Source organism: Erinaceus europaeus, chromosome 13, assembly GCF_950295315.1.
Source record: "Erinaceus europaeus chromosome 13, mEriEur2.1, whole genome shotgun sequence".
NCBI lineage: Eukaryota > Metazoa > Chordata > Mammalia > Eulipotyphla > Erinaceidae > Erinaceus > Erinaceus europaeus.
In genome coordinates, this window is record NC_080174.1 from 17,325,027 (window position 1) to 17,349,446 (window position 24,420).

At 41.4% G+C, this 24,420-nt stretch overlaps 1 protein-coding gene across 3 annotated transcripts in view; it reads right to left on the reverse strand.

Moving 5' to 3' along the window:
- SLC17A5 (solute carrier family 17 member 5) overlaps positions 1 to 24,420 on the reverse strand; it is a 48,471-nt gene that overhangs the window by 13,817 nt on the left and 10,234 nt on the right. For 2 of the 3 annotated variants that reach the window (XM_016185315.2, XM_060205389.1), the window contains exons 3-9: positions 22,925 to 23,158; positions 17,999 to 18,086; positions 14,801 to 14,887; positions 12,618 to 12,736; positions 7,570 to 7,728; positions 4,694 to 4,826; positions 2,653 to 2,800 (exon numbers count right to left, since the gene is read on the reverse strand). In XM_016185315.2, coding sequence (XP_016040801.1) covers positions 2,653 to 2,800; positions 4,694 to 4,826; positions 7,570 to 7,728; positions 12,618 to 12,736; positions 14,801 to 14,887; positions 17,999 to 18,086; positions 22,925 to 23,158 — 968 coding nt within the window. The remainder of the gene's footprint in view (positions 1 to 2,652; positions 2,801 to 4,693; positions 4,827 to 7,569; positions 7,729 to 12,617; positions 12,737 to 14,800; positions 14,888 to 17,998; positions 18,087 to 22,924; positions 23,159 to 24,420) is intronic. The other variant, XM_060205390.1, reaches the window with a different exon arrangement.

Genomic DNA, 24,420 nt, shown 5'->3' on the forward strand with positions numbered 1-24,420 from the left:
CTCTACAAACTTCTAATACTGAACTTGTCAACAACATTCCTTTATCTTCATGTAAAATCCTTTCCAGGTTCCTTTTCTAATTCTTTTCCACCTTTTGTATCATTAAGTTTAATAAAATATTTCTGAGGTTAATTTACAGATAGTCTTTCTTCAACATCACCAGGATGCTAAACTTCCATTCTCAATGCGTATATATATCTCAATGCATATAGAAACATTCACTGAGTACATGTATATTATATATGCAATATATAATATACATGTACTCAGTGAATGTTTCCTAGGTTGTAATGTTCACAGACTTCTTCCCTTTATTTTACTTTCTTTTTTGACCAAAGTCCTGGTAAATACTTCCAACACTAGATATTTTGCTTATGGATTAAAATCAGAGATTCCAGAGGGCTGGGTGGTAGCGCAGCAGGTTAAGTGCACGTGGTGCAAAACACACAGACCCTTGGATCCCCCACCTGCAGGGGGTTGCTTCACAAGCGGTGAAACAGGTCTGCAGGTGTCTTTCTCTCCTCCTCTCTGTCTTCCCGTCCTCTCTCGATTTCTCTGTCCTATCCAACAACAATGACAGCAATGACAACAGTAATAGCAATAATAAACAAGGGCAACAAAAGGAAAAAAAAAGCCTCCCAGAGCAGTGGATTGGTAGTGCAGGCACTGAGCCCCAGAAATAACCTTGGAGGCAAAAAACAAAAAACAAAAACAAACAAAAAAGACCAGAGATTCGTTCATTCAACAAGTATTTATTGAACATACTCTGTGTGACAAGTACTGCAATATACTGTGTTCATGCATGACCAACCCTGGGATGTAAAAACATGATTATTTTGCAAGATGGAACAAGAGATATATTAAAAAATTTATCTTATCACAATAGACTTCCCACATGAAGTACAATGTTTTAGTATTCTAATCAGTTATTCTGATTACCAAATCTGTATGCTTTTAAGCATATAAACAAGTTACTATGTTAGTTACAAGCATTCATGTACACTTCTAGTTTAAAAATAAAAAAGTGTATCAAATCATAGAAAGGAAAAATAATGAAATTTAAAACTTTAACACTGCAAAGATGTTAACTAATGGGTTTAATAATCAGTTGATTCTATTTCTGGTCCTGAAAGTTTAATTTAACTACATACACTATAAGATAATTCAGGGAAAGTACCGTTTACCCTGTAAAAAGTGCGACTATTCGGCAGTGGGTAGATACTCAGTTACTGTCCTAGAAGTTTTCAATTACTACCATGAACATCCCCGTGTAAGGGAAGTTCCAGCCATGAAGTGTAAAGCTGCCAGATTCATAGCCACACACAGAACAAGCACCTGTTGGTTTTTACACTTTCACTTTTGTTGACATTCTCAGTCTTGGGAAGGCTCTTTCATTCCTGGACTATGAGTAGATTAGCAAGACAGAAATTAGGGAGATAAACTAAGGTGCGGCCGTGTGTTGATTCAATACAATTAATGTCACAAAAGAGTTATGAAAAGGTAAGTCTCATGGGAAAAGTGAATATATAACTTAATAGATACAGAATGTAGCTGAGCCCACCTGCAGGGGGAAAGTTTCAAGAGTGGTGAAGCAGTGCTGCAGGTATCTCTCTCTCTCTCTCTTTCTCCCTTCCCTTTCAATTTCTGACTGTCTCTATCCAATAAACAAAGATAATAATGATAATAAAATGTAGCTGCGCATAAAATGTAAATATGCCTACTGGAAATTTTAAAGTGGGTTACAGAGACATTGAAAGGAGAAATCTTAGTAAAATTTCACTTGGTGTACTATTGGATTTCTATTCCGAAATTTAGCAAACATCTTATTTTTGACTTTAAAGTCAATTTTGTTACTAGAAACATACATAGTATATTGTGGCATTCATATTATGTAGACATTTTTACTATATATATGTGTGTGTGTGTGTGTGTATGTATGATCTGATATGAAAACTCAGCTAATAAGCCAGTCAGAACTGTACACTTTAAAATAGTTATCATGGTAAGTCTTTTTTTTTTCCTCTTTGTTGCCCTTGTTGCTTTATCATTGTTGTTGGATAGGACAGAGAGAAATGGAGAGAGGAAAGGAAGACAGAGAGGAAGGAGAGAAAGACACCTGCAGACCCGCTTGTGAAGCGACTCCCCTGCAGGTGGAGAGTGGGAGGCTCCAACCTGGATCCTTACGCTGGTCCTTGTGTTTTATGCCATGTGCGCTTAACCCGCTGGGCTACCGCCTGGCCTCCAACATTCAGAACATGTAAATGCCTATTTGTAAATGAGTATGCTGAGATTTTTAAAATAAATATTTATTTATTTTTCTCTTTTGTTGCCCTTGTTGTTTTATTGTTGTAGTTATTATTGTTGTTATTGATGTCACCATTGTTGGATAGGACAGAGAGAAATGGAGAGAGGAGGGGAAGACAGAGATGGGAAGAAAAAGACACTTGCAGACCTGCTTCACTGCCTGTGAAGTGACTCCCCTGTAGGTGGGGAGCCAGAGGCTTGAACCGGGATCCTTACTCTGGTCCTTGCACTTCATGCTGTGTGCGCTAACCGCCCGACCCCCCCCCTTGGTTAAGTCTTATGACTATTTTCACACAACTATACAAAAAAAGAATTAAAAGTCAATCAAATCTTTCTGTTAGTACTTACGAAGGTGCAATATCCAGATGGTTGATGCTGAACCCAGAGGAGCAAAAGCCTCCCAGTGTTGTTGATATGGTTAAGAAAGCAACGGCCAGTGAGTAATCACAGCCTATATATCCAGCAGCTATGAGAAACACTGCAGGGCCGATCATTCCTGGAGATAAGAAGGTATAAGGGGGGGGGGGAAGAACCAAAAAGAAGGCCTAGTTATTAATATCTATATTAATAGTTCTTTGCTCCACTTAATGTCTGACATTTGATATTACTGCCACCTACTGTTAAAACATTGTACTGCACAGACCTATATCTAATCCTATAGTTTCCTAAAGAGTAACTATAACTAGTAAATGGAGTATTAGTAGAATGTAACTATTACAAAAGGAGAATCTCACTATGCAATATCATGAGATTTCCATGTGATGAGAACTCAGCTAAAGTTCGACAGTGTTATTACAGGTAATTAAATATATATGTAATAGGAGTGGACTTATAGGCAACATTTTTCTTTTCTTTGTGTCTGCAGCATATTATGCAATAATGCTGTGGTGTGAGAAATGATATATTTCTATATACTTCAAGTGAGGAACTTTAATTTCAGTTAAATTTATTTTTATTTATTTATTTATTTTTGTCTTCAGGGTTATTGCTGGGGCTGGGTGCCTGAACTACGAATCCACTGCTCCTGAAGGCTATTTTTCCCCTTTTGTTACCCTTGTTGTTTTATTATTGTTGTTATTATTGATGCTGTTGTTGGATAGGAGAGAGAAGAATGGAGAAAGGAGAGGAAGAAAGTGAGGGGGAGAGAAAGACAGACACCTGCAGACCTGCTTCACCGCCTGTGAAGCAACCACCTCTCCCATAAGTGGGGAGCCAGGGGCTTGAACCAGGATTCTTTTCTTTTTAATTAATTAATTAATTCCCTTTTGTTGCCCATGTTGTTTTATTGTTGTTGTTATTGATATCGCCATTGTTGGATAGGACAGAGAGAAATGGAGAGAAGAGGGGAAGACAGAGGGGGAAAGAAAGATAAGACATCTGCAGACCTGCTTCACCGCCTGTGAAGTGACTCCCCTGCAGGTGGGGAGCCGGGGCTGGAACCGGGATCCTTATGCCAGTCCTTGCGCTTTGTGCCACCTGCGCTTAACCCACTGTGCTACCTCCCGACTCCCCATACCAGGATTCTTATGCCGGTCCTTGCGCTTTGCACCACCTGCACTTAAACCCCTGCACTACCGCCCGACTCCATTATTTTTATTTTTAAACAATGAAGACAGCCATGGTACAGCGCACATGGCACAGGCTGAATCATCCATCCCTTTCCTTCTTTTGTATTTATTGGATGGAGACAGAAAGAAATTGAGAAGGGAGGAGGAAAGAGACAAAGACACCTGTAGCCCTACTTCACCACTCGTGAAGCTTTCCTCCTGCAGGTGGGGACCAGGGGTTTGAACCCTAGTCCTTGTGCACTGTGGTGTGCGCGCTTAACCAGAGGAGCCAGGTGGTGAATCACCTCTAGACTTCGAAATATTATGTCCGTGGCAAATGAAAACAAAGTGATTTAAAGTTCTGGGGATGCTTCAACAAAGTAAGACACGGTGGAGATAAAAGGATATTATCAGTCTTAATCTTTGAAATACAAGGTTCAAAAAGAACCACTTGGGGACCAGGTGGTGGTGCACCTGATTGAGCTCATATTACAGCCTGCAAGGACCCAGGTTTGAGACCTCAGCCTCCACCTGTAGGGACAAAGCTTCTCAAGTGGTGTAGCAGGGCTGCAGATGTCTCTCTCCCTATCTTCCTCTTCCCTCTTGATTTCTGGTCTCTATACAATAAATAGCAATAATAAAATAATCAAAATAAATACATAAATAAAAACAACCACTTGTACAGAAATGTACTTTTGGCATTACACTGTTTAAATATGTAAACAAAATAAATGACCACTATTACCAACTCAATATGCCTTAAACTGCAAAAAACAAAACAAAAAAAAAAACAACGAACAGATAATTACAATCCAAAACATAACCTGGTTCAATTTCCTTACCTATAAGGCTAAAAGTTCTTCGAACACATATAGTTGAAAAATTCCATTTTGCCCTTAAAGTGTCAGCAGCTTGGCCAGACAGAATCATACATATCCAACAGCCAAAATAAGGCACAGCAGATAAAAACCCATTCTGGGAAGGGATCAAAAAAATATAACGTGAATTATGATGGGAGAAAAAGCCAAAACAACTTAAAGCCATACACTTATGACCTCTTGTAAGCATCGAACAGTCACAATAATAAACTGTCAACTTGCGTATCGTTACAATAAATATCTTCGGTTGTTAGAAGGGTTATGGGACTCAATTCAATATAATCCCCAAGAGGCTATTTTATTAGAGGAACCCAAAGTTCATAACAGTCCTTTCTGGCCAAGGTAACCTTAAGAGTAATTAATTTTATGGGGGTGGGGGCAGAGGCAGACAGAGAGACACCAGAGCATGGATAAAGCACTTCTAGAAAGATCCCTTGAACCTAGTGCTTACCACCATTTTCCCAGAGGCTACACTCTTCTCAATATCTGAGTTTATGCTTTTTTTTTAAAAAAAAATTCTTTTTCCTTTTGTTGCACTTGTTGTTTATCATTGTTGTTGCTATTATTGTTATTGCTGTCGTTTGATAGAACAGAAAGAAATTGAGAGAGGAGGGGAAGACAGAGAAGGGAAGAGAAAGACACCTGTAGACCTGCTTCACCGTTTGTGAGTTTATACTTTTATCTGGCTGATAAGAACAAAATTGAACCTGGGGCCTCAGGTATGCAAATCCTGTACTCTTATCTGTAGAGCTATCGTCTGGCTTGCAGGTCAAAGGTAACTCTGAATGTGATTTAGGGAGCTGAGCTGTATTATTTTTGTGAGGAAAGACAGGTCTTCTCATTAGCCTATGAGTTCTCCCAGTTTTTGTCTTTAATTTTTATTTATTTACTTTAAAGACATTTTATACTATAAAACATAACACAGTAACATACATGTATAATTTAATGAAGTTCCTTCCAGTCCTGGGGCCTTGTGTTCGATTCTATCACTCCTGGGCTGACTTTATGTATTCTTTTCGTGAGAGAGATCAAGAGAGAATGGTACTGGAGCTTCTCTCAGTGCTGATGCTCCCATGTGATGCTAGGGCTTGAACCCCCAGGCCCTCTACATGACAAGGCATGCCCCCTACCAGGTGAGCTATTTCTCACCCCCTTAGTGAAAACCATCTAAGTGAGCTGTGTGGTGCCCTAGGACATGTGCTGAGCAGAGGAGAGGCAGTGAGTGAGATGACAGGCTTCTAGTTTCCCCTCTAAGTTAACACATAAAATGAAAATACCTGGAGATGCAGAACAGAACTTATTACAATAGTGTGTTACTAGCTTTGTAGGAAACGATATGAGTCAGGTTTCTTTCTTTTCTTTTCTTTTTCTTTTTTTGCCTCCAGGGTTATTGCTGAGGCTTAGTACCAGCACTACAAATCCACTGCTCCTGGCGGCCATTTTATCCATTTAATTGGCTTGGACAGAGAAATTGTGAGAGGGGGGGAAAGAGAGAGAGAGAGAGAGGGAGAGAGAAAGACATCTGCAAACCTGCTTTACCACTTGTGTAGTGACACACACACACCCCCCGCAGGTGGGGAGCCGGGGGCTTGAAAGGGAATCCTTGCACACAGGTCCTTGCGCTCTGTTTATGTGTGCTTAACTGGGTGTGACACTGCCCGGCCCCTGTGACAGTCTGATTTTTAGGCATCTGCCAATCATGTTAAATGAGGACAACAGTGGGCGTGGCAGATGCTTCAGTGGGTAAAGCTTAAACCTTATCAGGTACGAGCCTCTGGGTTTGATTGCCAGCACCACATAGGATGAGCATGGGGAGTATGACGGCAACTCCATGAATTGTAGAGCAGTCAGTCTCTTCTCCCTCCCTCCCTCCCCTCTCTAACTATAGCTATAGAATAAAAAAATATTGGGACAGTGAGGCTATTCTGCAGTACTGGTCATGGGCAAAGCCCTAGGTTTATTCCCTAGCAACACACACATACACACACACACACACACACACACACACACACACACACACACACACACAGACACATGCAGAGAGAGAGACAGAGAGAAGGTAGGGCCTGGCAAAAGAGCTCACTTGGATAGTGTGCTGCTTTGGCATGTGTGCAACCATGCTCAAGCCTGGCCCCCACTACCCTGAAGGGAGATTTGGTGTTATGCTTTCTTTCCCCCCTCTCTCTTCTGTCTTGTTCATAATATCCAAAAAAAAACACAAAAAAATTAGTCATCTACTAAGACCAGTAACACCTTTATAGTTAAAGTGGATAGATACCAATGGAAAAAATAGCTTGAAGCAAGAATTAACATAAGAAGTCAACATAAGGGGCCACTCAGTAGCTCAGCGGGTTAAGCGCACATGGCGCAAAATGCAAGGACTGGCATAAAGACAAAGGTTCGAGCCCCCGGCTCCCCACCTGCAGGGTGGTCGCTTCACAAGCAGTGAAACAGGTCTGCAGGTGTCACTATCTTCCTGTCGTCTCTTGATTTCTATCCTATCCAACAACAATAACAATAACAATAATAACAACAACACTCATAAACAGCAAGGACAACAAAAGGGAAAAAACAGCCTCCAGGAGCAGTGGATTCACAGTGCAGGCACTGAGCCCCAGCAATAACCCTGGAGGCAAAAAAGAAAGAAAAAGAAAAAAGTCAACATAAGAAGTTGTCAAAAGAAGGAATAATTGTGAAGATATAAACAGTTCTCCAAAGATTAGCATTTGGCAATTAAAATAAAATGGAACATAGAAAACAAACAAGTTTTAGGAAAATCTGTCTGTAAGGAATTTAAAATGTATCCTCTATAGAGGAAGCTGATGATTCTTTTTTCTTACCTCTTGAACATTGAACCTTAAGATCTCCTTCATATAAGTAGGTAATAAAGTTAACAAAGTATAAAAAGTCCAGTTGTAAGAGAAATGTGCAACTACAATAGCCCAGAGTGGCAGTGATTTTACCATGGGTATCCATGGCACTGATTTCTGTGAAGAAAGCTGGAAAAAAAAAAAAGAAAGAAAAATCAGGTACAATTAGGATAAACCACAGTTTTCAATAATAATAACAATAATAATAGTTTTATCATCATCATCATCATCATCATCAACCAGAGCACTGCTCAGTTCTGGCTTATGGTACTGGGGATTGAATCTTGAGACCCTGTAACTTTAGGCATGAAAGTCTGTTTGCAAGACCATTATGCTATTTCCCTAGACCAAACTGCACTCTTCAGTGTTGTGTGTAAGCAACCCAGGGGTACAACACAAGGTGGTTCACTGGGGTGTGAAGACACATTAATATCTATATCTATATATATTCCCCCTGAACCAGGGTTACAAGAATGTGTGATTTCATTGTTCTGGATAGACATTCTCATTCTTTCCCTTCTCAGAGGAAGGGAGAGAGGGAGAAAAGGGGAAAGAGGAGGAGAGAGGAGGGAGAGAGGGAGAGAGATAGGGAGATAGGGAGAGAGTGAGGAGGGGCCCAGCTGGAGGGGCTTGACCGAGACAGAGAGATAGGGAGAGACAGAGAGAGAGGAAGAGAAAGGAAAGGGAGAAGGGGAGAGAGAGAGAGAGAGAGAGAGAGAGAGAGCTATCACAGCACCAGGGCGTTCGTTCCCCATGCTGCGACACTCCCATTTGGAGAAGGACAAGGCATGTACCCAGGAGTCATCCTCTAGCCCCTATTTCAGAATTTCTATCTATATTTTCATTCTCAAAAACAAAAAACGATGATGCCCAGGGTGTGTGTGGGGGGCCCTAGTGAATCAAATGCAAGCTTAATGAAGCTGCAGTCCCAGGTTCAAAACCAGGTACTGTATGTGGCCACGGTGATGCTCCAGTCTCTGCCGCTGTCATACACATTAAATACAGAAATATTTTTAAAAACTTATTATTTCAAAAATAAATAAAATTCTGTTAAAACTGAACAGATAGGTTGACCCTGAAGAATTTCAGATAGTCATATTAATCATGCCCTTTCTAATTCAGAGTGATGATATCCCTACTTGGTGGGTTACTTTCAGTAGATTACAGCACACTACACTTCATACTGCCTTTTAAAGTAGGCCATTTTTTTTTTCATTGGATAGGACAGAGAGAAATGAGAGATGAGAGGAGGATAGAGAGGAGGAGAGAAATATAAGACACCTGCAGACCTGTTTCACCAATTGCAAAGCAGCCCCTCTGCAGGTGAGGAACAGGGGGCTTCAACTGGGATCTTTGAGCAGGTCCTTGTGCTTTATACTATGTGCACTTAACCTGACGCACTACTGCCCAGCCCCTGAAATGATTTCTTTAGAAATATTTATTTTCTGAGCTAGAGGGAAACAGAAAGACTAGTGTATTTTCAGGGTGTATGCAGTACCAGGGACTGAAGTTGGGGCATCAGACACATGCACACAAACAGTGAGTCACAATGCGAATAAAGACAACAAGATATCACTTCACTCCTGTGAGAATGTCACACATCAGAAAATGTAGCAGCAACAAATGCTGGAGAGGTTTTGGGGACAAAGGAACCCTCCTGCACTGCTGGTGGGAATGTCAGTTGGTCCAGCCCCTGTGGAAAGCAGTCTGGAGAAGTGTCAGAAGCCTAGAAATGGACCTTTCCTATGACACTACAATGCCTGTCCTGGGGATATAACCCAAGGAACCCAACACACCCATCCAAAAAGATCTGTGTACACATATGTTCTTGGCAGCACAATTTGTAATAGCCAAAACCTACAAGCAACCCAGGTGTCCAACAACAGATGAGCGGCTGAGAAAGTTGTGGTCTATATACACAATGGAATACTACTCAGCTATTAAAAATGGCAATTTCACCGTTTTCAGCCCATCTTGGATGGAGCTGGAAGAAATCATGTTAAAGTGAAATAAAATAAAGTCAGAAAGAGAAGGATGAATATGGGATGATCTCACTCTCAGGCAGAAGTTGAAAAACAAGATCAAAAAAGAAAACACTAAGAACTTGGACTGGAGTTGGTGTATTGCACCAAAGTAAAGATACAGGTCCTGGAAAAGGATGACAGAGGACCTAGTGGGGGTTGTACTGTTATGTAGAAAATTGAGAGACGTTATGCATGTACAAACTATTGTATTTACTGTCAAATGTAAAACATTAATCCTTCAATAAAGGTAAAAAAAAAGAAAGAAAGAAGTGAGTCATTTCTTTGGCTTTGAGGTGGGTAGTGTCTTTCTTTTTCTGTCATTGCTTGGGCTTCACTGTTCCCTGTGCTGATTCTTTCGGACAGAAAGTGACAGAGAGAGCAGGGCAGCACAACACCAAAGCTTTCTCTGCTAACACAGTGCTCTCATGTGGTGTGCTGGGGGCCTGGGCCAGGGTCACCTGCACAGCAAAGCAGGCACCTTCCCAGGTGAGCTATCTCACTGACCTGTGGCCCATTACACTTTTTCTTTTTCTTTTTTTTTTTAAAGTGGGGCTGACTGGTGGTGCACCTGGTTGAGCGCACATTACAATGCACAAGGGCCGGGGTTCAAGTCCCCGGTCCCCACCTGCAGGGGGAAAGCTTCATGTGTGGTGAAGCAGTGCTGCAGGTGTCGCTCTGTCTCTCTCCTTCTCTATCTCCCCCTTCCCTCTCAATTTCTGGCTGTCTCTATCCAATAAATAAAGATAATTAAAAAAAATTTTAAGTGATTTTTATTATGAAAAAGTGGTGATACTGGGGAATTAGCCTTTGACCTCTGGGGCCTTAGGCATGCAAGTCAGCAGTCGAACAGGCTAAACTACCTCCTTAGCTTAGACCTCTCATTCTTAGGCAGCAATGATTTTTTAAAAAATATAAACTATTTTTATTTTATTATTTTAAAATATTTTTATTTATTTATGATTGGATAGAGACAGAGAGAGAAATTGGGAGGGGAGGGAGATAGAGAGAGAATAAGACAGAGAGAGACACCTGCAGTTCTACTTCACCGCTCATGAAGCGTCCCCTCTGCTGGTGGTGCTTGAACCTGGGTCCTTGTGCACTGTGAAGTAAGTGAGTGCTTAGCCAGGTGCGCTGCCATCCGGCCCAGACAGCAATGGTTTTCAACTCTGGCTATATTTCAGAATCGCTTTTTGATTACTTGTATTTTACCTCGACTGACTGAGCTGAAAACAAACCCTCTGAGTTGAGGGCCTGTCCTGCAAGTGTAGAGAGAAAGCCTTGTAGGTGACGGGGAGATAGCTCAGTACACACTTTACCATGCGAGAGGTCTGGGGTTACAGTGCTGCCAGCATGTGGGAGAACCGTGGTCGGCACCAGGGGAATCCGAAGGATGATGGAGTGGTCCCGTGGGGTGTTTCCCTCTCTCTCAAAACACAACACAGTAAAGCACCCTGGGCCTGGCCTGGGAGGTGGCACAGTGGTAGAGTGCATGTCTTGTGTGCACTAAACCTGGGGTTTGGCCTTTGGAACCACAGAAAGACAAGAACAAATGGGTCATCATAGATGGCAGAATGTGCTCCAGTTCTTTCTTTCAATTAAAAAAACCAACCAACCAAACAAACAAACAAACAAACAAAAATAACAAGAGGGGCTGGGTGATGATGGCTCATCCGGTAGAATGCAAACATTACTATGCACGAGGGCCTGGGTTCAAGTCTCTGGTCTTCACCTGAATGGGGTAAGGGGGCACTTGGCGTGGTGGGACAGCACTACACAAGTCTCACTCCTCTCCTAGGGAAGGAAGGAAGGAAGGAAGGAAGGAAGGAAGGAAGGAAGGAAGGAAGGAAGGAAGGAAGGATGAAACAGAGAGAAAGAAAGTAGGAAAGAAAGGAAGAAAGAAAGAAGAGAAAACCTTGAAGTCAGATCAATCAAACCGTACACAGATCATTTAAACTGGGTAGAGGTGGGTGGGAGGTGGGTGGCAGCATTATTAAGGAACACAGGTGGCTTCACTGTGCAGCATAATTTGGAAGCCGCTGTTGGAGAGATTAAAGGAGTCTGCAACCCCACTTTACCTCCTGGCACGAAAAGCTCAGGACAGAGGAAGGAAGAGACCAACTAGTCAAGAGACTCAAGAGTTTGAAGGAATTTGGGACACACAGCTCTTTTTAATATGGCTTTGAAATCCACAAAGGAAACGAAACCATCACCCTTCTGTGTTGGAAGAGCTAAGCTTAAATGTATTTGATCTCTGAAAATGCACTTCTGCTGAGTTACTTCTAAAGTCTGACAGACTTTTATTTCTTGCTATTACTCTCAAGTAAGTGATACACATGCACTTAATATGTTTTTTCTGGAGATCTATAAGGCAGCAAAGAAATTTATATATCGAATTGGCGTATCGCACCAAAGTAAAAGACTCTGGGGTGGATGGGTGGGGAGAATACAGGTCCAAGAAGGATGACAGAGGACCTAGTGGGGGTTGTATTGTTATATGGGAAACTGGGGAATGTTATGCATGTACAAACTATTGTATTTACTGTTGAATGTAAAACATTAATTCCCCAATAAAGAAATTAAAAAAAAGAAATTTATATAGCACTATAAATCAAAATAAATGTGCTGTCATTCTTACTAAATCATGTCGAGTTCAACCACACACAGCAGTCTATTAGTTTTCTGACAACATTTAGACTATAGCTATAGGGTTATTTTAGTAAATAAATAAACAAATTTTACTTTCTACCAAGAACAAAGTTGAGTCACTTGGCAAATCATTACTGTAGGAAGTTGAAACATCAATTCAATTAGAAATAAATTTTTCCATAGATCTTACTGGAATTTAGATCAAATTATTATCTTATACCAGCTTCATTTGCCTGCTCTGCTTTGCCTATAATATGAACAACAGAAGTAGCTACTAGAAAACTGCTTTCTCAACCCTGAAAAGGAAAAGATTCTAGAAGTATTTGAAAAATGTGTCAAAGTCCAAACCTGGTTTCTTAATGATGAAAGAATGTATTCTTTTTCATATTGGGAGATTTTCTTGTGACTTTCTGGTGTTTCACTAACTAACCAGATCCATAAAATATACCAAATGATTCCAACTATACCTGAAAGTAGAAAAATCAGAGTTAAATAAGATCAGATACAACCTGTGTGTGGAATGCCAATGAGTTCAATGCATTGGGCTTGGGAGATGGCATAGTGGTTATGTGAAACTTTCATGCCTGGGACTTCCAGGTGCCAGGTTCAATCCTTGGCACAACCATAAGCCAGAGCTGAGCTTTCTTTCTCTCTTTGTATCTCTCTCATTAAAAGGAAACAAATAAAATAGAAAAGAGTAAGACTATCAAATAAGATCATTCTACTTTGAGAAGAAATCTTTGCTTTTAAAAATATTTATTAATTTTCATGCGAGAAAGTGGGGGCAGGATACTGACCATAGCTAGGCTCAGTTTTGGATTATGGTGGTGCTGGGGACCGAACTTGGAACTCTGGGATCTCAGCCATGTAAGTGCTACCACTGTGTATCTCCCTGGTCCAGTAAGAAATATTTTCAAAATACACATTTTTATAATATTCAACTTTGGTAATAAGTATAACATTGCATTCCTGAATTCAACAGCAGTTTCTATTGAGACTAAGTAGCAATAGTTATAACATAGATCATTTTAATAGCATCCACCTGTGAAACAAGTTATCAGTAAGTATTTTAGGACTTCATGGCTTAGAAATGATCGGGAGAGAGTCCAGTGGTAGCATAGCAGGTTAAGCGCAGGTGGCGCAAAGCGCAAGGACCGGTGTAAGGATCCTGGTTCAAGGCCCCTGGCTCCCCACCTGCAGGGGAGTCGCTTCACAGGTGGTGAAGCAGGTCTGCAGGTGTCTATCTTTCTCTTCCCCTCCTCTCTCCATTTCTCTCTGTCCTATCTAACAAAGATGACAACAATAATAACTACAGCAATAAAAAATAAAATAAAATAAAAATAAATGATCAGGAATATCCAGCCACCCCATGAGCTGGGCCCCTAGTCAGGGAGTTCTGAGATTCCCAAACAGACATGATGCGCCTAGACCTTGAATAAATCCTTCTCTCCATTGTTACCAGTCATCTCTATCAGGAACAACACAATAGACCCCTTTGTGGGCCCCCATAGGACCTTGCTGTCAATGTGGATCAACAATGGTAAAGAATGTTCCATCCTCCGAAGGGAGGCTGGACAACATACTCTATGCTCCACCTGAGGAAGATGGGTCCTGAAATTGGGGCAGCTTGGAACATTCCTACTCACAACCATATAATGCGGCTCAGATCTATAGGGATGCAGAGGCCACATAGGCTCCTAAGCTAAATATGAGCCCCAGATCACATCAAATCAATGGGGTTTACAGTCAACAATATTTATACACCTTTCCCATATTTGGGAGCTACTCTCTTCCCTGACCCAGCTTTCTGGTCCCTTTTCCAGCCATAACATCATCTCTCCAGACAATAAGTTGGATCCACATGCATATCAGGCGTCAGGTTCAGGAAAAAAATAACACAAACTAATATAGTCATGGGACCTTCAGAATATAACTAAAATAGGCCTACTATCTACAAAATGGAGACCCCCCCACCCCAACTCATCATCTGAATTATTCCAGCCTTTAGGTTCATGATTGGTCAACAATTTGTTTGGCTTTATATACTGACTCTTTTTTTTTTCAGCCACCAGGTTCCAGATGCTAAAATGCCAACTAGACTTCCCTGGGCAGACGACCCCGCCAATGTGTCCTGGAACCCCAATTCCCCAGAGCTCCACCCCACTAGGGAAAGAGAAAGAGAGAAGCAGGCTGGGAATATGGGTCGATCTGCCAACACCCATGTTCAGCAGGGAAGCAATTACAGAAGCCAGACCTTCCACACTCCATAATGAGCCTGGGTCCATACTCCCAGAGGGATAAATAGGAAAGCTATCAGGGGTGGGGATGGGATACAGAGTTCTGGTGGTGGGAATTGTGGATTTGTACCCCTTTTATCCTATGTTTTTTTGTCAGTGTTTCCTTTTTATAAATAAAAATTAAAAAAAGAAATGACCAGGAATATTTATTTTAATACATATCAAGACATTTATTAGATGCACACTTTGGATTTGTTACATTAAAACTTAGGTTAAATTTCTGAATAAACTTACCAAAAAGGTAGAAGACAAAAGTCCAATTCAAATAGAAGCAAATTATCCCAGAAAGAGGAAGAGAAATTACTGTCCCAAGTTGTGCTCCTACAACAAGAACAAAGACTTTGCAAACTTTGCAAACAGATGAACCAGAAGGGGGTGGGCCTACTATTTAAAGATGGGTAACCACAATGGAGGAAAGAATGATTCAGATCCTGTAAGAGCAAGGATCTGTAAATATAAACAATCCATTCTCTTAAGGGATCATGTATTAAAAATCAATAGTAAGTATTCAATGTAGGTTGGTTGCAACTATGTTACTATTGACAGAATCAGAAGGCATCCATCACAGGAGACCTGTTGCAATAAGCTATTTAATAACAGGCCAGGTGGCCAGTAAATGCTACATGTGTCTGGGCAAAGGTTCTAAGAAGGTCTGGAGGTTCTGACAAATATAACCTATTGCAGCACACAAGATACTATTAAAATAAAGCTTCCAGTAATCTGTCTAAAAGATACTACAATCATGTCAGGTAGGTAAATAAATTCATCAAACACATGGCAGGTATCTGTGTAGGCAAAGTGGGAAATAAAACAAAAATAAGATACAGAAGCAGATGTAACAGGCTCAGCACAGAAATGAGAATAGAAAGGCAGAGGGTGGATCTGCAAACTTCATTTGGGTGAAGAAAAGGAACAAAAGATACAGGTTTGAAAACAGCCTGGATAGTTACTGATTATCTCTACTCTACACCAGGTACCCTCTGCCAGTGCCGAGGCTAGCTGAAGTGATGATGGTAAAGGATGTAAGAAATGTTTAAGCCAGGTCCAAATTTAGACTTTATTTAATAGGTAAAGTGGAACCATAGATAATACCTCTTCCTGAACTTGTCAAATTTCTCTTGTCAGTTTTTATACAGTTCAACCAACATACTGTAACAAAAACCACCTTCCTTTTTGGGGGGGGTGGAATAGGTTTTGAAGATTCACAGTGTATTCACTGACACATGGGTACAATTTTCTATTATGTGCCAGGACCCCTCAGTTCTCGTTTGCTCCTTTAACTCCTTCTTGCCCAAGAGCTTTGTTTTTTTTAATTTTATTTTAATGCAAAAGAGATAGATAGAGAGAGAAAGAGAGAGAGAGAAGAGACCAGAGTGCTGCTCAAGTTCTGGGTAATGGTGACACTGGAGGTTGAACCTGGAACCTCCAGCCTGGAAGTCTTTTGCATAACCATTATGTTGTTGTCCCAGCCCCTCAAGAATCCTTTGCTTTGGTGCAATACACCAGTCCCAGTCCACTTTTCATTTTGTGTTCTCCTTCCTTGTCCCTATTTATTAAGTCCTGTTTATAAGTGAGATCATTAGGTAGTTATCTTTCTCTTTTTGGTTTATGTTTATTTAACATGATATTCTCAAGTTCCAACCAAGATGGTGCAAGGGAGATGACATCATTATTTTTAACAGCTGAATAATATTCCATTATGTGTATATACCACAATTTTTTTGTATTTTATTTATTTATTCCCTTCTTTTGCCCTTGTTGTTTTATTGTTGTAGTTATTATTGTTACTGTTACTGATGTCGTCATACCCCAATTTTTAAAGCTATTCATCTGTTGCTGGATATCTGGGTTATTTCCAGGTTCTGGTATTACAAACTGTGCTGCTATGAGCACAGCTATACACAGATCTCTTCTGATAGGTGTCTTTGTTTCCTTTGGTAAATCCTCAGGACAGGTATTTCTGGGTCATAGGGCAAGTTTATTTGTAGTGAAGAGCCACCTTCTAAAACTTAAATTGAGTTATTAATTAAATAACTTTCTTAATTAAAAACTTCTAATGTCTCCCTACTGTACTTTGGATTAAATAAAATTTTACAGGCTGGTGAAATAGCTCCCTTGGATAGCCTGCTGCATTTCCATGACCCAGGTTTGAGCCTGGTCCCCACTAAACTGAAGGAAACTTGAATGCTGTGATGTTTTCTCTGTGCCTCTGAGTTTATCCTAAAAAAAGAAGAAGAAGAGGAGGAGGAGGAGGAGGAAGAAGAAAAAAACGTTAGGGGCTGGCCAGTAGCAGTAGCAGGTTAAGCACACATGGCATGAAGCACATGCCATGGTCCCCACGTGCAGAGGGAAAGCTTCCCAAGTGGTGAAGCAGTGCTAAAGGCTCCCTCCACCCCACTATCCCTACCTCCTCCTTCTATCTTAATTTCTGTCTCTATCCAGTAAGTAATAAGTAAATAAAATATAAAAAAGTACCACAACAGGCAAGTGCATAGAAGAAAGGTGAGAGGCTTTAGAATCAAGGTATACTCATTATATATAACCAAATCAGAAATCACCATTTAAGGATAAAAGGAGGGAGTCAGGCAGTAGCACAGCAGGTTAAGTACACGTGGTATGAAGCCCAAGGACCGGCTTGAGGATCCCAGTTCGTGCCCCCAGCTCCCAACTTGCAGGGGAATCACTTCACAGGCGGTGAAGCAGGTCTTCAGGTATCTATCTTTCTCTCCCCCTTTCTGTCTTCCCTTCCTCTCTCCATTTCTCCCTGTCCTATCTAACAATGACGACATCAATAACAACAATAACTACTACAACAATGAAAAACAACAAGGGCAACAAAAGGGAAAATAAATAAATTTAAGGATAAAAGGACTCAAATTTTCCAGCTACTGGACTTTTTAAAAAATAGGATTAAGTGAGCTGGACGATAGCGCAGCAGGTTAAGAGCACGTGGCGCAAAGCCCAAGGACCGGCATAAGGAATCCGGTTTGAGCCCCTGGCTCCCCACCTGCAGGGAGGTCACTTCATAAGTGGTGAAGCAGGTCTGCAGGTGTCTGTCTTTCTCTCCCTCTCTGTCTTCCCCTCTGTTCTCCAATTCTCTCTGTCCTATCCAACAACAATAGCAACAATAATAACTACAACAATAATAAAACAACAAGGGCAACAAAAAGGGAAAAAAAAAGGATTTTACATCAATATCTGAAAAGGCAGTATATTTTGAAATAAACGATGGTGGGACATGAGTCAATTACCTTACTGTATCTTGTTACGACAAAGAGGAAAACGAACCACAAAGTTATGTCTCCCCAATTCATTTTCCTCCCATGGAGGCATCTTACCTTGTGTGGTTCTAGTATGCAGGCGTTTTACCCTCAAGGCTGAGGTCTGCATCATAAATGACAGCAGAAACTTTCCCAAGAATAATGGTCTCACCTGCGTATGAGATGCTAAGCAGCTTGCTTCTTTCAAGAGGCGGAGCCCAAGAGGACCACATGGCATGCATGGCAGGGAATGTGACACCCTACAGAAGGGAAAAAGTATTTGGGGTGAAATACAAAGTTGTTGGGGGTAGCGCAGCGGGTTTAAGCGCACGCGGCACAAAGTGTAAGGATTCCGGTTTGAGCTTCTGGCTCCCCACCTGCAGGGAGGTCGCTTCATAAGTGGTGAAGCAGGTCTGCAACTGCCTGTCTTTCTGCCTCCCTCTGTCTTCCCCTCCTCTTTCCATTTCTCTCTGTCCTATCCAACAACGATGACATCAATGACAACAGCAATAATAATGACAACGACAAAACAACAAGGGCAACAAAAGGGAAAATAAATATAATTTTTTAAAAAGGAAACATAAAATTGTTTTGCTAATGTTTCAAATTCAGCTGAGGGGGAATTAATTGTGAGGGGGGAATTTATGGTTTCTTAATTTAATTCTAAAATCAAATTAGGTGGGGGTATGGATCGACTTGCCAACGTCCATGTGGACAAGCCATTACAGAAACCAGACCTTCCACCTTCTGCATCCCACAAAGAATTTTGCTCCATACTCCCAGAGAGACCCAGAATAGGGAAACTCCTGATGGAGGGGATGGGATATGGAACTCTCGCAGTGGGAACTGTATGAACTTATACCTCTGTTATCTTACAATCTTGTTACTCATTACTAAATCACTAATAAAATTCTTTTTTTTTTTTTTTTAAAAAAAGAATCAAATTAGAAGGGACAGGAAGGTAGCACCATGGTAAAGTACCTGTCTTATATATGTGAGGGCCCGGGTTAGAGTCCCAGCATCACATGAAGGTATTGATGGAAAAAAAAAAACACAAAAAACTCAGAAACTCAAAAGCGTGTGGTCTTTCTCTCTTTTTAAAAAATTTTTTTACATATTTATTTTATTTATTTATTCCCTTTTGTTGCCCTTGTTGTTTTATTGTTGTTGTCGTTGTTGGATAGGACAGAGAGAAATGGAGAGAGGAGGGGAAGACAGAGAGGAGGAGAGAAAGATAGACACCTGCAGACCTGCTTCACCACCTGTGAAGCGACTCCCCTGCAGGTGGGGAGCCAGGGTTCGAACTGGGATCCTTATGCCGGTCCTTGTGCTTTGCACTACCTGCGCTTAGCCCGCTGCACTACAGCCCGACTCCCGGTCTTTCTCTTTAAGAATTATTTTTCTCCTTCTCCTTCTCCTTCTTCTACTTCTTCTTCTTCTTATTATTAAACCATTATGCTATCTACCCCCCCTCCCCACCCAAGAATAATTACTTCAAATAAAAATTTTTTATTTAAGTTATTTAAAATTTCTTCAATATTTTCTTTATTTATTGGCAGAAACAGAGTGAGAGAGTGGAGAGATACCCACAGAACTGCTTCACTACTCAAGTTTCTCCCCTGAAGATGGGGACCAGGGGCTTAACCCCAGGTTCTTTCACACTGTAACATGTACACACACACATGTGGCACAAAGCACAAGGACCGGTGTAAGGATCCCAGTTTGAGTCCCTGGCTCCCCACCTGCAGGGGAGTCGCTTGTGGTGAGGCAGGTGTCTATCTCTACCCTGCCCCCCCCATCTTCCCCTCCTCTCTCCATTTCTCTCTGTCCTATCCAACAACATCAATAACAATGATAATAATAACCACAACAATGATTAAAAAAAAAAACAACCAGGGCAACAAAAAGGAAAAAAAAAAAAACAAAACACCAGACACCAAGCCCCAGCAATAACCCTGGAGGCAAAAAACAAACAAACCTGACACAGGAAGGTGGCTCAATGGTTGGGTGCATGTTGGAGGCCCTGAGTGCATCTCCAGCATCTATATATATTGCAGTGAAATGTTTTCACAGTTTAAGTGTAATCTCCTTGTCAATATTTACATTGGGAAGGGTCAAAGAAAAAAAAAAGTACTTTGGTGGTTCAGGAGGTGGACCAAGCACTGGCTTCTCAAGCATGAGGTCCCGAGTTCAATCCCTAGCAACACATGTAACAGAGCGATATCTGGTTCCTCTCTCTCTCTTCCCTGTATTTCTCATGAATAAATAAATTCTTAAAAAAAAAAACACGGACTTTGAAAACAGAGGTTTGCAGATAATGTCAGCTGATTTGAGGACTGTGAGTTTGAGGGTCACAGTAAATACAAAAGCAGTGAAGCAGGTCTGCAGGTTTCTCTCTGTCTCTGTCTCTCCCTCTTTTTTTTTTTTGCCTCCAAAGTTACTGGGGCTCGGTTCCTGCACCACAAATCCACTGCTCCCGGAGGCTATTTTTTTCCCTTTTGTTGCCCTTGTTGTGGTTATTATTATTGTTATTGATGTTATTGTTGTTGGATAGGACAGAGAGAAATGGAGAGAGGAGGGGAAGACAGAGAGGGGGAGAGAAAGATAAGACAGCTGCAGACCTGCTTCACCGCCTGTGAAGTGTCCTGCAGGTGGGGAGCTGGGGGCTCAAAAAGGGATCCTTACACTGGTCCTTCCGCTTTGCACCACCTGTGCTTAACCCTTTGCACTACCGCCTGACCCCGTCTCTCTCTGTATATCTCCCCCTCTTCTCTCCATTTCTCTCTGTCCTATCCAATAAAGTGGAAAACAAAGGATGCCAGGAGAGACAACCCTGGGGGAGGGAACACAAGGGAGCAGTGGAGGTAAGCGACTGGGAAGAAGAGGTCGAGGTGGTTGAGTCAAAGCTCTCTCTGGTCTCTGAAACCTCAGAAAAGATTAGCTGACTTCCCTGAATTTCAGGTTTGTTTTGTTTTTTTAAATCTGTAAATCAGAAATAGACTCTCGGTACTGGGTGGCGGCACACACGGTAGAGTGCAGGTGCTACCTACCATGCTGGAGAACCCGATTCAAGTCTCTGTTCCCCACCTGCAGGGGGATAGTCTTAGGAGGTGTAGCAGTGCTACCGCTGTCTCTCTATCTCTCTCCCTCTGTCTCTGTCTGTATCAGAAAATGATGAAAAAATTGGGATAAAAAAAAATGGTGGACTCACTGTGCAGGTACCCAACCCCGGCAAGAAGCCTTGTGGGACAAAAGAAAAAAAGAAGAGAGGAGAGGAGAGGAGAGGAAAGGAGAAGAGAGGAGAGAATAAAGAAAAGCAAAGACTCGCCCCTTTTGCAGGGCTGTTGTAAAAGTAAGTGGTTGTGCTTCCATTAATGGAGAGAAGAAGAAAGACTTCAGTACTCTATATTTCATGCTAATTATTTGAAAAACAAACAAAAAGGCATCCTGGGAGGTAGTGTAGTGGGTGAGCATTGGGTTTGCATGCAGGGTCACTAGTGAAGCTCTGGTCCTCTCTCTCTTATTAATAAGTAAAGAAACAGATCATTAAAAAGAGAAAAAAGAAACACCCAATGAGAGGCAAAATGATTCAAGCAATATTATAAATTTATAAGAAATAATTTCATGGAATAATTACAGGAACAGTTATCAGAGACTGTATAAATGTTTATAGAGCCAGGTGGTGGTACACCCTGTTAAACACACATATTAATAAGCACAAGGACTGACTGGAATTCCAGGCCCAGCTCCCCACCTGCAGGGAGTCGGCTTCATGAACAGTGAAGCAAGTCTGCAGGTGTTTCTTTCTCTCCCTCTCTCTATTTCTTCCCTGTGTTATTTCGTGTGGCATGAAGGGCAAGGACCAACGTAAGGATCCCAGTTCGAGCCCCCTGGCTCCCCACCTGCAAGGGAGTCACTTCACAAGTGATGAAGCAGGTCTGCAGGTGTCTATTTTTCTCTCCCCCTCCTCTTTCCATTTCTCTCTGTCCTATCTAACAACGATGACATCAATAGCAACAGTAAAACAACAAGGGCAACAAAAGGGAATAAATAAATAAACATTTAAAAAAATTAGAAAAAAAAATGGCCGGCGGGAGCAGTGGAATGATTCCTAGGCCGATAAGGACATACAGATTATACAGACAGGGAACTTTACTAAAATATCCTAGTGGCTGTGTAGGTATATTTATGGTACATCAGTGAGAGATGCTGAACTACATTTATAAACGAGATAATGTGGAGAAAAATAGTAGAATCTAAGAATAAACACAACTGAAACTCTATTTAGGTATGAAATGACCACCTGACCACCGAGGTAGCAGCATTAGTCCAATCAACATCCTACAATACTGATTTCGTGGCACAAATAGGAAGTCAAAATACGGAATTACACTCAGTGAGGAGACTCCACATCTGGAAATTAGTATATTGTGGCTTGGGGGAAAGCATCCAAGCTTGCAAATCCTATACTCTGCTGTACCACCTCCTGAGCCACTTGTCAATTTGACAAGAACAAACTGAATGTTCAGATGAGTGATAAAAGCGTAATGTTAAACATCACCTGGTAATATCCAAAGTATTCAAGCAATTTCTCTTTCTTTCTTTTTTTATTTTTGCCTCCAGGGTTATCGCTGGGGCTCCCTGCCTGCACTACAAATCCACTGCTCCTGGAGGCCATTTTCCCCATTTTGTTGCCCTTGTCTCTCTCCCATCCAGAAACAAGATGAAAAACACAAGGGCAACAAAAGGGAAAAAAATAGCCTCCAAGTGCAGATAGTAGATAGTACAATGGTTACGCAAACAGACTTTCATGCCTGAGGCCCCAAAGTCCCAGGTTCAACCCCCTGCACCACTTATAAGCCAGGGCTGAAGAGTGGTCTGGGTTAAAAAAAAAAATGTTTTCTAGTCTTTGCATAAAACTTCCATTGGCCACAAAGAAAACCCACTCAGGTTGACTAGTTTATCTATTTTTTCTAGTTAACAGATAATTTACTTTTAATGTTCAGTATTAGCGTTAGGTTCACATTACTAGTAAAGAGTGTTATCTTGAAGAAGATAAGAATGTGCATATGAAGAGAAGCAAAGGGAAAGCAATTACCTCTCCTAGTCCTTCTAGCGCTCTGAGGACAACGAGAGCTATAACTCCCAGATCCGCAGCAATGGGAGTGAACAACGTCAAGACAGAGGTGCCAAGTATCCCAAATCCCAGCAGCAGTTTTCCCCCCACTTTGCTGGCAAGGTATCCTCCAGGAATCTGTGTGATGATGTAGCCATAAAAGAAAGAACCAAGAATCCATCCTTGAGTTTCTGCATCCCACTGGTACCTTTTACCCTGGAGAGAATCGGAGGGGAAAAATCTTTTGAGACTTTGACAGTTTCTTTTGCTTACTGCTTGTCAGTATATATAAATGTTCAATATTAAATCCCTGTTTTAGATTTAAGAACATGCCAACTTCCAACTAGCTGGGTGAGTCACCGTAATACAGGCAGGTAACTTGTAGAAGCAAATGAAAGATAAGTAATGGGTATACACTTTACGAATGCTTGTGAGTCTCTGAAAACTAGACTAAGAGTTGTAGAAGCTTTGCTATGACCTTGACCAAGAAGGCTCAGAAAAAGAACCACACACTTGGGGCCAGGGGATAGCTTAATAAGTAGAGCGCACACCTTACCACACACAAGGGCCTGGATTTGAGCCCTGGTTACTACCGTGTGGCACCACCATGGATAGCACCTGAAAGGCATTACATGGAAGACAAGAGTGATGACTAAGTCATTCTCTTACACCCAATGAGAGGCAAAATGATTCAAGCAATATTATAAATTTATAAGAAATAATTTCATGGAATAATTACAGGAACAGTTATCAGAGACTGTATAAATGTTTATAGGGCCAGGTGGTGGTACACCCTGTTAAACACACATATTAATAAGCACAAGGACTGACTGGAATTCCAGGCCCAGCTCCCCACCTGCAGGGAGTCGGCTTCATGAACAGTGAAGCAAGTCTGCAGGTGTTTCTTTCTCTCCCTCTCTCTATTTCTTCCCTGTGTTATTTCGTCTGTCTCTGTCTGTGTTATGTCTGTGTTATGTCTGTCTCTCTACTAAAAAGGAAAACTGGGCACCAGCAAGACAGCTCACGGGCACGACCTGGGTTTCAGCCTGGTCCCAACCACACTGAGGGAAGCTTTGATGCTGTGGTGTCTTTTCTTTGATTCTGTATCTCTGTTTCTGTGTAGCTGAAAATATTGGACTGGAGTAGTGAGGTCCCCTTCCTCCCCACCAAAAGAGGTGAGACATTGGTCCTGGAAGATTGTCCCAGATAGTGCATATATACAAGGCACTGAATTTATTCCTGGAGCTGCACTAAAATAATAATAATGTCTTAAATTACCAGAATATAGTTAATACAAAAATGATGAGCAGTGATCTGAATATGGACATCTTAAATGTGTATAGTTGTATAGCCAAGTCTGTCAAGACACATTCCAGAAATTCTTCTGTCAATATGAAGATAAGGGAACAAAGAAGGGCAGGGCAGGGCAGATAGCATAATGGTTATGCAAAGAGACTCTCATGCCTGGGGCTCCAATA